Genomic DNA, 12226 nt, shown 5'->3' with positions numbered 1-12226 from the left:
GTACAACACTTTGAGATATCAGCTGATGTAAGAAGGGCTTTCTAAATACATTTGATTTGATTTGACAAGGCCACGGACCAAGACAGCGGCAGCAACAGCAAAGAGCGGGCTGTGGTCAATTTGGTTCGCGCCAGAAATGATATTCGCCTTACAGAAATTTGGCAGCACATCTTGGACAATGACGACATGTTCATCAATGTGGAAGCCATAAGTTTGCTGACTATTTCATGCATGCTGAAAAGGCACCAGGTGTCTCTAAAACAGCTATACTGAAACAGCTATACCGTGCGGCTATATCGGAAGATGGTGTGGTGGGACGCAGGCCTCGTATTGGATCATATAATGCAGCTCTCCTTGTAACCTTCCTTGATGAGCTCAATCAGGTCTGTAGAGCTGATGGTGTGACCTATGTCATTGTGTGGGATAATGTCAGGTTCCACTATGCTCAAATGGTGTAAGCAGGGTTTCAGGCCCATCCACAATTTACTACCCTGTACTTACCCCCATACTCTCCTTTCCTTAACCCGATTGAGGAATTCTTCTCCACATGGAGGTGGAAGGTATATGATAGGTGCCCTCACGAACAAGCCACCCTTCTCCAGGCCATGGATGACGCATGCAATGACATCACGGCAGACCAGTTCAGGCCTGGATTCCCATGCCGCCGCGATTGTAGTCTTCCCAAATGTTTGGCAAATGGAAACAACATCCATCTGTGTGATGCTGGATGAGAACCTGTGGGCCAAATCCATCAAGACCCAGGATTGAGGGAAATAGTTAAAAGTACAGTACATTATCAAACCAGTTGTTCTGCTTTTTCAGGAGTAAGCCCAGGTGAGGACCTTGGGCAGTGACCTTTTATTGTGGTTGTTTTCTTTTTTTGATTGCTAATTATTTCCGCTTCGATTCAAAGAACCTATGTTGTCGATTTGTTAGTTGTATTTCAAATACATTTCAGATTTTGTTCAATGATTCCACTGTGTCTGTAGTATTCTCTACTAGTCCTTTTACAGTGATGTATTTACATGTAGTACCATAATGAACAATGTATCACATATTTGAACTACAATATTTAATCATTGTCCAAACGACTACACAGTGAAACTATCGGTATGCTTGTGTGTGAGTGATCTAAATTAATGTTCCTGATGGTATTTTTTTATAGTATTTGTTATCTTGAAGCCAATGATTCTGCAAGTGCAAGTTTTCTTTAAAGATATGACATTGCACAATGCAAATGTTTTGAACATTGAATGGCCTATGTTACAAGTGATGACCACTATGTTGAGTTTGTGTCGTCTAAGTTTTTGAAAAGAATGACCACAAGGTTCTGAAATTACTGCCAAACTGAATGTAAAAAAACGTAGTTATCGCTTGCTTTTCTCAAGTCCACCAACCATTGCCAGTTAAGTGGCTAGTAGTATTACAATTGTGGTGTGTGTGTCGTACCCATTTACACCTCTCTTCGAAGGTAGAGAAGAGAGAGAGAGAGCAGAGAGGAGAGGAGATGAGAGAGATGAAGAGAGAGAGAGATCAGAGAGAGAGAGAGAGAGAGAGAGAGGAGAGGAGAGAGAGAGAGAGAGGGAGAGAAGAGAGAGATGAGAGAGAGGAAGAGGAGGAGAGAGAGAGAGAGAAAACACAGCTTTCCCTCCTCTCCCACTGTGGTTCTTTAATTTCTTGGAATTATGTGTCTTCTGTTTCTGGGCGAGTGAGAAAGCACTTAGAGAGAGATCTGAATGAAAGGTAGTTATTAAATGCTACCATGTTTATTGTATGTCTCATAGTCTCAGTCAGGTAGTCAACATGTCCCATTGGTTCATCACACCAACTGAGGGAAGAGGGATGAATATACTGTAACGTTTTACATCATCTTCCAACAGAGGCCTTGGTCTCAATGGAACTCCCTGCCTAAATAAATAAGGAATAAATACAAATAAAGAAATACAATGACCATGACTAAGGTCAAAGAGGGTTCAATCCTTGATCCATAATGATACCCTCACAAACAAAACACATTTAATATAACCCTGTAGCACTGCGAGACCATGTTGGAGGCTATATCAATATCCAATGAAGTATAACCTTTCTTATCTCAGTTATCCAAGGTATTTGTATGTTTTTCCTGTTTGTTGTTGTGTAAACTCAAGATGAACAGCCATTAGAGTTTCTCGAAGTAGACAGTAGACCCTACTAAGACCGCACTCTAGTGGAGAAAGTCTAGAACAACAGTCAACTGCTGAGCTGAATTCTGCTCTTAGGATAAATTATTCATACATCATAGATTTAGTCCCTAAAAACAGGCCTCAGATATATTTTAACTATCTGGACCTGTATTCATAAAGTTTCTTAGAATTGATCCTAGATTAGCACTATGGATTGGTTGACCGTTGACAGCATAGATATAGAACTGATCTGGTCTGTGGTTGACAGTCTTACCTGGGGTACACAGTGAGATGGGATAACTGTGATTCATTCCATACAGGTAAGACATTTATCTTGGCAGGTACTCCTCTGTCTGATATTTCATTATTATTGTAATAATCTTAATAATATATGTTATTTACTAGACACTTTTATCCAAAGAGACTTACAGTCACATGTGCATGCATACCTTATCTTCTACAATATTTTCTACCTTATCTTCGACCTTATCTCCTACAATATCTTCTACCTTATCTTCTACCTTATCTCCTACAATATCTTCTACAATATCTTCTACAATATCTTCTACCTTAATCTCCTACAATATTTTCTACCTTATCTTCGACCTTATCTCCTACAATATTTTCTACCATATCTTCTACCTTAATCGCATACAGTATCTTCTATCTTATCTTCTACCTTATCTCCTACAATATCTTCTACAATATCTTCTACCTTATCGTCTACCTTATCTCCTACAATATCTTCTACCTTATCGTCTACCTTAATCTCCTACAGTATCTTCTATCTTATCTTCTACTGTCACGTTCCTGACCTGTTTTCTGTTGTTTTGTATGTGTGTGATGGTCAGGGCGTGAGTTTTGGGTGGGCAGTCTATGTTTGCTGTTTCTATGTTGGTTTTGGGTTGCCTGGTATGGCTCTTAATTAGAGGCAGGTGTTTTGCGTTTTCCTCTAATTGAGAGTCATATTAAGGTAGGTTGTTCTCACTGTTTGTTTGTGGGTGATTGTCGCTGTGTCTGTGTTTGTTGCACCACACGGTACTGTCTCGTCTCGTTCATTCGGTCGTTCCTGTTCATGTGTTCTTCGTTTCATGTAAGTTCGTAGTTTAGGTCTGTCTAGTTCGTTTTGTTATTTTGTATATTTAGTCTAGTGTATTTCGTGTCTGTCTTCGTCTTACAATAAAGTCATTATGTATTCATCACCCGCTGCGCCTTGGTCTACTCACTCACCGAAAGAGAGCCGTTACATCTACCTTATCTCCTACAATATCTTATATCTTATCTTCTACCTTATCTCCTACAATATCTCCTACAATATCTTCTACCTTATCTTCACCTTAATCTCCTACAGTATCTTCTATCTTATATTCTACCTTATCTCCTACAATATCTCCTACAATATCTTCTACCTTATATTATATCTTATCTTCTACCTTATCTCCTACAATATCTTCTACCTTATCTTTTACCTTATCTTCAACAAGAAATATCACTCACAAAACAGAATAAATATCTGATAAAACTACAGTTCCTCACAATAAAATGACAGCTCTTAATAAAGATTGTTTAAAAAGAAAGACCAGCTCTATACGATATTAAAACAAATAATTTTGAGCTGATAGGAACTCCAGGTCCAGTTCATTAAGTTAAGCCTTAGAAGGCCGGGAAGTCACTAGTTGTGGATCTCATCAAGGAGTTAGTCCAAAGTGTCCCAGTGTGGCTTTGTATAAATAAAAAAACACATGATTTTCTTCCTTATATTCTACAATATCTTTGTACAATATCTTTATTCATCAGAAGTCACGACAAGCACATCTCTGAAAGAAGAGGAGGCTGGTGAGGGGATGTCGGCTCATAGTAATGGCTAGAATGGGATACATGCAATGGTACGAAACACATGGAAATTATTTGGTTGATGTTGGATACAGTTCCATAAATTAATTTCCATGTGTTACTATGAGCTCCTGCCATCAGCCACCACTCTCGACCTGTAGGCCTATACAAAAGAAGGCTACATATAAAAGTGGCATTTATCAGGCAGACATATAACAGTAGACCTAAACAAAAACTGAAAACAAATTAAATCCGAGGGTAAGTAATACAATCTTTAAAAATAAATGAATAGTGGGCAGTGCGCACTTCTCCACCTGAGCAGGCTGACAGTAGTCATATGCCGCGGTCAAAACAACTGGGAACTCCGAGTTGGGATTCCGAGTAGGATGACTGTTCAAGTAGATTTTTTCCAGCTGGAGCTGTTTTCTTTCCGAGTTCCCAGTTGTTTTGAACGCACTGAAGTCGGAAGTCGAAGATTTGCGAATTCTGAGTTTCCCGAGCTCCCAGTTGTTTTGAACGCGGCATTAGCTTATACTTAAAATAGGCCTACCTATCCATGCGTTGTAAGATCTGAAATGCGTCAGCAACACCTGGGCAGAGGAACGCGCACAGTGTGTTCTCACACTACACTCTCAGCACAGTGAACCACATGGTTGCGTGGGTGGGACTGAAAAGAAATCAGCGTTTTTGTTGACACGAGATGAGCCGCATTTCTTATGTCAGTTGGATGCGGAAGTTGTTCCTGCATAAAAGTTAAATTGATCAGGTCATGCGCTTACCGCTTAGTGGAGTAGGTTAATACTTTTTTTATGGATTACAAAGCTAAATTAACCTGCGGTGACAGAGACCATGTCTCGTCCGGGAATCTCTATATGTCCGCGGCAATGTTCTCGGCGGGAGTTCTGGGCAATTTAATCGCCTTGGTCCTTTTGGAGATGCGACGCCGGAGGCAAAGTCCATCCCTTTTCCAGGTGCTGGTGACCGCGCTGGTGATTACGGACCTACTGGGTACCTTCTCCGTCAGTCCTCTCGTACTAGCCTCCTATACACAAAACAGGACCTTGATGGGTATGGGTGAAAACGGAACAGTATGCGATTATTTTGGGTTCAGCATGACATTTTTCAGCCTCGCCACTTTGGCTATTCTGTGCGCCATGGCTTTGGAGCGCTACCTCTCCTTTGGACACCCGTATTTTTACGAACGGCACTTGAGAAAACGCAGCGGGTACATCACAATTACACTCATCTACCTGATCTGCATCCTTTTCTGCCTAGCACCTTTCGTGGGCTTTGGAAAATACGTTCAATATTGCCCGGGGACTTGGTGTTTCTTTGACATGGTCCCATTAGAAACCAAACCAAAAGTACACGTCGGTGTGTATGCGTCATTGACTCTCATCATGATTTCTACCACAGTGGTCTGTAACTTATCTGTCGTCTACCACTTAATTATGATGTATAGGAGGTGCAAAGCGCGTGTTTTAACGCGACGGATACGGTTCTACAAAAGATCCCTCTCTATGACGGAGGAAGTGGAGCATCTTCTGCTTTTGGTGTTCATAACGGTGACCTTTGTCATCTGTTCGTTTCCTTTAGTGGTAAGAGCATTCGTTTCGATGTTGCAGGTCAAAGTGTTGAAAATATTGAGACACTGTCTAATGTGCAGTGTGTCTGTGTCCTCCCTTCTCTCAACCCAAGCATCTCTTCTTCACATATGTTACAGTTCAAAATGGTGGTCTTTAACATAACCATGTCCTCTTCTGTTACATCATCATAAACAACAACAACCCATTTTAAACATTTAACATGTCAATAATGAAAGGCTTACATGGAGCAAGACCATTGACATATTGTGATTATTTGCAGTGTTCTTGCACCTGTTATAGCTCAAGCCTACTAGCTGCAACCAATACTTCCTGGCCTTTAATAGATAATAAGGATACTGTCTTACTTGATAACCATATTTTGTTGATATTGAAATTCTGAATAACTGACTATGATGCATTTTCTCTTTGTGTGTGTGTGTGTGTGTCTGTGTGTGTGTCCCCCATAGCTCCGTGTGTTCATCAACTTCATGGGCAAGTCAAATGAGAGCTATGGCACTGATCTCGCTGCTCTCCGCCTGCTGTCCTTCAACTCCATCATCGACCCCTGGCTCTTCATCATCCTCAGCCCCTCGGTGCTGCGCTTCCTCTGGAGGAAGCTGACACTGTGTAAGCCCCAGAGGCCCCCTGAGGCCCCCACATTCCCACGGGAAAAGGCTTTCCCCRTTGGGCCAAAACTCTCACCGCCAAACCCACCCATGGAGCTCCAAAACGAGGAAGTGCAGAGAGTGGACAAGACATAATTTCATGCATATGGAACCAGGGGCCAATGACCCACTCTAGAAGGATTACAGTAACGGGATCATTTGATATCAGCAGGAGCCTAAGTGACACAGGAAGTGATTTGACAGACTAGACATCCACTGGTTGAAGGGACCTCCTTACACAGTGTGTACTTGCAAATAAACATTTAGTGAGGTGCAGCATTTTCACTTGTTGAACTCCTGACAGAAGGTTGGAATAGATTGAGGAAGATATCAGAGATGGGGAAGGTTGCGGTGCTGACATGTTATACCCACACAATATGGATTTGGGATTTGGAACAGGACTTAGCATTTTGATGTGTCTACTTATTTCATTGCTTCATTATATTTATATACAAACTTTATGATCAGAAATTTATAGGACTGAAATGTTCATTTGACCGAACTCCTCCTGGACGAATGGGTCCAGTATTTACTATATTAAAAAAGGTCAATAAACATGATCTAATCTTAAACCATTTTATGATTGAAAAACCAAATATAATGTCCTTGTATTATATTGAATGTTTACATTAAATGTTTCAGTATCAGAACCCAAACCCAGCTGTCGTCGAAGCCCGTATTCATATGATGTCTCACAGTAAAGGAGGATTTAGATCAGAATGAATAAGATTACATGGACAAGACGGCCAGGTCACCTACATGGGACTCGAAAAAAGCCGACAGACCAACTGTTAAGGCTGAAAGCTATACAGTCCCAATCCTGAGAAGGTGAACACAGCTGCCTGTTCAGCACGGTACAACATGTTTAGACATCTGGTGACCACTGTGCCGTTCCTAACATTTATTGGAATGTTTCATCTGTACCTTTGCAATAAGCCACTCCTCAACAGATACTCAATCCTTGATTTAGTTGTAATGTGTGACGATAAGATGGGGTTTCAGCTTGAAGTACTTACTCATACCAGTAACTTTCCATTCGAAACAAAGGCGTTGGCTTGTCTTATTCATAATGCACACAGAACAGACTGGTTTTGACTTGTGTGTCCTCATCTGTGTGCTGTGTACAGTATGTCATCCTAACTACTGCTGCGACAATACGGCCACTCAAGTGTTCCTGTATTTCTCTTCTCATTTCCTGACATGGTTTTTTTTTTGAAAATGATTCATGTTATTTTCTTCAAMAGTGGTGCCTACCCTTCCGTGGTTCTATTGATTTTCAGTCAGTCTGAAGCCCTGCATCTATGTTGATCGTTAATTAAGTAAAAGGCCAGCAGGGCTTCCATTGGCAGTGATCTGGTTGAGTAACTGTTTAAGACTGAAATAGCTATGTTGTTTATTAAACAGAAGTGTCATTGCCCTTAAGGCAGGAAGTCAGAGGGAGACGGTGTGTGCATCCTAAAATGCATCCTAATCGCTTTATAGTGCACTACTTTTGACCAGGGCCCATAGGGGAATATGTAGTAAATTGGGTGCCATTTGGAACGCATCACACTGAATTCAAATTAGTTTGATCAGATGCACTCAATGTGTTTCCCATAAACCACTGCTCCTGTATTTACTTTATGCTCCATTCCCATCATTGATGGTATGTCCCATGTCCTTCAGATAAGATCTCCACTCGTATAAAAGTGTGTTTACTGTTGGACTTTCAGTCCCTTACGAATCTAGGAAGGAAACACTTACCTTGGATTGTTTGACTATGGCATTGAGCTGACACTTTGGCACATCTTTGCTAGGTCAGTAAATGGTAAAGCTGCTCTTTGTAAAAGTGTACATTTTTAAACTGTTTTTATGTATGTGCCACTGTGTGTGGGTTTACCGTTTAAATTTATTAGTGTGAATTTCAGTCAACAATTGAAGTGAGGGAGAAATTGAGCTAATATACTGTGGCCTAGCTCCAATGATCCATAAATATTGTACTGAATCTCTCCAAATGGTTCTTTATTGATCTATAGAATGAAGAAAAAAGTAAATAATGTCTCCAAGTGCAACAGTATATTGTACTATATACTAACAGTACACTTACAGGGAAGGATGCACGGTCATCTCACAACCAGATGGTTTCTGGTTGGACTGATACAACATAGATAAACATAGAATTGGACACAGATCGCACTTACACTACCAAACACAGACCGCATGTACACAAAAACTTATTTTCAAAATGACAACAAGGACATAGGATTTCGAAACACAAACAGGAACTCCGATTTTAATTTTCGAAGGGATCTGAGATTTCATTTTATGTTCATATCAGTTAGATTGGACAGCTCACAGAATGTCGCACATCTTATGAAGATAACAAGGAACAGACAACCAATAGTATGAACAAACAACAACAGCCCAGAACATTACTGTACATGCAAAATACAACACACTACATGATATTGTACGTCGGATCACAGTTAAGGGCCTTTATTCACAAAGAGTAACAGTGGTAAAATGAAGATAATATGGATAATACAGCTCTGTGACTGGGAGACTTTAAATACGGTTCCTGAGATTTAGCCTAAAGATTTGACCTAGGCCTAATATACTGTAGGAGTGTGTTTTTAAGTTGACATGTGTATTTTTAAGTTGATCAAGTGCCATGTCCATGACCCCGCGGGATATTTCCCACAGGAAAGTTTTTTTAATGCTTCCTAGTTGAGAATGTTAACAGCATCCAGAGACCAAACATCTGTAGAGAGTTAACAACACATGTTTGATTTGCACTGGGGTTGCTGAGTTGAAGCTGCTGTGGTGCTTGCTTCACTGTCTGTCCTCATTCAAATTGCATTCTTTTTTAATTTAACCCTTATTTTACCAGGTAAGTAGACTGAGAACATATTCTCATTTACAGCAACAACCTGAGGAATAGTTACAGGGAGAGGAGGGGGGATGAATGAGCCAATTGGAAGCTGATGGGGAGGATGAGGTGGCCATGATGGTGTGATTGGGAATTTAGCCAGGACACCGGGGTTAACACCCCTACTCTTACAATAAGTGCCATGGGATCTTCAATGACCACAGAGAATCAGGGCACCCATTTAACATCCCATCTGAAAGACAACACCTTACACAGGGCAATATCCCCAATCACTGCCCTGGGGCACTGGGATAGTTCTTTTGACTAGAGGAAAGGGTGCCTCCAACACCACGTCCAGCAGCATCTGGTCTCCCATCCAGGGACCGACCAGGACCAACCCTGTTTAGCTTCAGAGGCACGACAGCAGTGGAATACAGGGTGGTATGCTGCTGGCTAAAATGTAATGAAGGGGAGCTGCCAGATTGATGCAGCTCATTCTCTACATCTGGAGACCAGATGACTATGGGGTACCATTACTTACAGGGGCGTCATGCATCCCCAAAATCTGAAGGGGCACAAAGTAAGTGAGGATGCCGGAGGATGAGGGTGTGGGTGTGGGGGCGGAGGGGGTTAAGTTTGAGAATGTTGCCTTTTTCAAACACCTGAAACAGCCTTTTCCTGCAATCTAAAACCATAATCATTATGCTTAATCCTATGTAAAAAAAAATATGCACCTTTTTCTGCATATCTAAGCATACCTCTTTAGCTATCTGTATCCTCTTGACAGGTGTTTTTTTAGAGAAACTAAATATCCTCTAACGAGTCACAAACCCGGATCCGGGATCCCCCCATCAAAAAAGCAGACTAGCATAGCCTAGCCTAAAGCTACAGGGATATCATATAATAAAATGTTCATGAAATCACAAGTCCAAGACACCAAATGAAAGATACATATCTTGTGAATCCAGCCATCATTCCCGATTTTTTAAATGTTTTACAGGGAAGACACAATATGTATTTCTATTAGCTAACCACCATAGCAAAAGACACAACTTTTTTTTCCACAATTTTTTTCCTGCATAGGTAGCCATCACTAATTCGACCAAATAAAGATATAAATAGTCACTAACCAAGAAACAACTTCATCAGATGACAGTCTGATAACATATTTATTGTATAGCATGTTTTGTTAGAAAAATGTGCATATTTCAGGTATAAATCACAGTTCTACATTGCAGCTGCAATCTGAAATAGCGCTGAAGCAGCCAGAATAATTACAGAGACCAACGTCAAATACCTAAATACTCATCATGAAACATTTCTGAAAAATACACAGCGTACAGCAAATGAAAGCCCAACATCTTGCGAATCCAGCCAATATTTCAGATTTTTTAAGTGTTTTACAGCGAAAACACAATATAGCATTATATTAGCTTACCACAATAGCCAGAAACACAAGCAATTTACCAGCAGCAAAGGTTAGCGATCGTAACAATCCAGCAAAATAAATATAATTTTTGACTAACCTTGATATACTTCATCAGATGACAGTCCTGTAACATCATATTACACAATGCATATAGGTTTTGTTCGAAAATGTGCATATTTAGCAGCACAAATCGTGGTTATACAATGTGATTAGTAGCAACATTTCAGGCAATCTGGCCGGCGCCATCTTGGAGAGGCACCTAATCTAATCAATAAATAATCATAAACTTAACTAAAAAATACAGGTTGGACAGCAAATGAAAGATAMATTAGTTCTTAATGCAACCGCTGTGTTAGATTTTTAAATTAACGTTACTATGACATACAGGGTGCGTTATAGCGAGACCCCACCGAAATGAATGGAGGAGTAATCATTTTACATTTTTCCACAGAACAACGAATTAACATCATAAATAGTTCTTACTTTTTGAAGAGCTTCCATCAGAATCTTGGGCAAGTTGTCCTTTGTCCATAATAATCGTTGCTCGGCTGTAGAATGTCCTCTTCAACTTTGGAACTAGCAGCAAACGTTAGCTATGTGGCTCAGAGGTGTCCAACTGTTCATAGCGCAGCACAAAGAAAACTCAGAAAATCGAAATATACTCATGTAAACTGATATAACTCGGTTTAAAAAAACTACATTATGATGTTTTTAACGTATCTATATCGAAGAAAATCACAGCCGGATATATCTAACGCGATAACGTGAGCTTTTCAGAAAGCCATGCTGATGTCTGCCTTGCGTCATGGCGAATCTTGAAAAGGGTGCGCAACTCGTGCCAAGCCTATTTATATGGCCTCAGATCTGCCTAGAAACTCCATTCCAATTCTCATTGGTTACTGACATCCAGGGGGAGGTGCATGCAGTTCATGTCGACCCATAGGATACATACAGAGTTTTAAACTGATCCTAGAACAGTCAACATTTTCAGATTTTGGAGTTCCTGTCAGGAATTTCGCTGCCATACGACTTCTGTTTCACTCAGAGAAATAATTCAAACGGTTTTAGAAACTAGAGAGTGTTTTCTATCCAATAGTAATAATAATATGCATATTGTACGAGCAAGAATTGAGTACGAGGCAGTTTAATTTGGGGACGATATTTTACAAAGTTGAAACAGCACCCCCTGTAGTGACAAGAAGTTTAAGCTTCTCTGCATCTCTGCTAAAATCTGTGTAAAAGATTGAAAAGAATGTGTCTTATTCAGTACATTTAGTTATTGCTTGATTTTCTAAAGTATACCAAACCTTCCAGCAGACATGTGACTTAAAATAGTTAGACTAGCAAGCTGATCTAACTTGATTGATAGCCTGAAAGGGCTTATTGGTAGCTAGATATGAGGTTAGGAGATTGGGAACCTATCTGCGCTAGCTAAAGCCAACTTCATACAATTGCTAAGTGGCTAGTAGTATTACAGAGAATTTTGTTTATTTTTTTCAAAATGTTTTTTAACAGTACAAATCTGAGGGGGCATGTGTCCCTGTGCCCCCTATGGGCATGACGCCTCTGATTACTCAGTATAATCTGTAGCTTATAAAACAAAGAAATTCCAATAAACTGCTGCTTGCTGCGTTTTCCATTGAAACCTCCCCTGCAGAGCACTAATGCAGCGTGACAGCCCAGCGGTTGTTTGCTCGGCCAAA

At 40.4% G+C, this 12226-nt stretch overlaps 1 protein-coding gene across 1 annotated transcript; it reads left to right on the top strand.

Annotated features, from left to right (window-relative positions):
* Nucleotides 1-4431: 4431 nt before the first annotated feature.
* LOC111972480 (prostaglandin E2 receptor EP2 subtype) lies at nucleotides 4432-6373 on the top strand. The gene is made up of 2 exons (XM_023999477.2): nucleotides 4432-5593; nucleotides 6049-6373. Exons 1-2 carry the CDS (start codon nucleotides 4805-4807, stop codon nucleotides 6340-6342), a joined length of 1083 nt encoding a protein of 360 aa, XP_023855245.1. The 5' UTR covers nucleotides 4432-4804; the 3' UTR covers nucleotides 6343-6373.
* The last annotated feature ends 5853 nt before the right edge of the window (nucleotides 6374-12226 follow it).

This window comes from Salvelinus sp. IW2-2015, linkage group LG14 (genome assembly GCF_002910315.2).
Source record: "Salvelinus sp. IW2-2015 linkage group LG14, ASM291031v2, whole genome shotgun sequence".
Taxonomy (NCBI): Eukaryota; Metazoa; Chordata; class Actinopteri; order Salmoniformes; family Salmonidae; genus Salvelinus; species Salvelinus sp. IW2-2015.
Note: the sequence above shows the minus strand (reverse complement) of the source record. Positions and strands in the feature narration are given on the sequence as shown.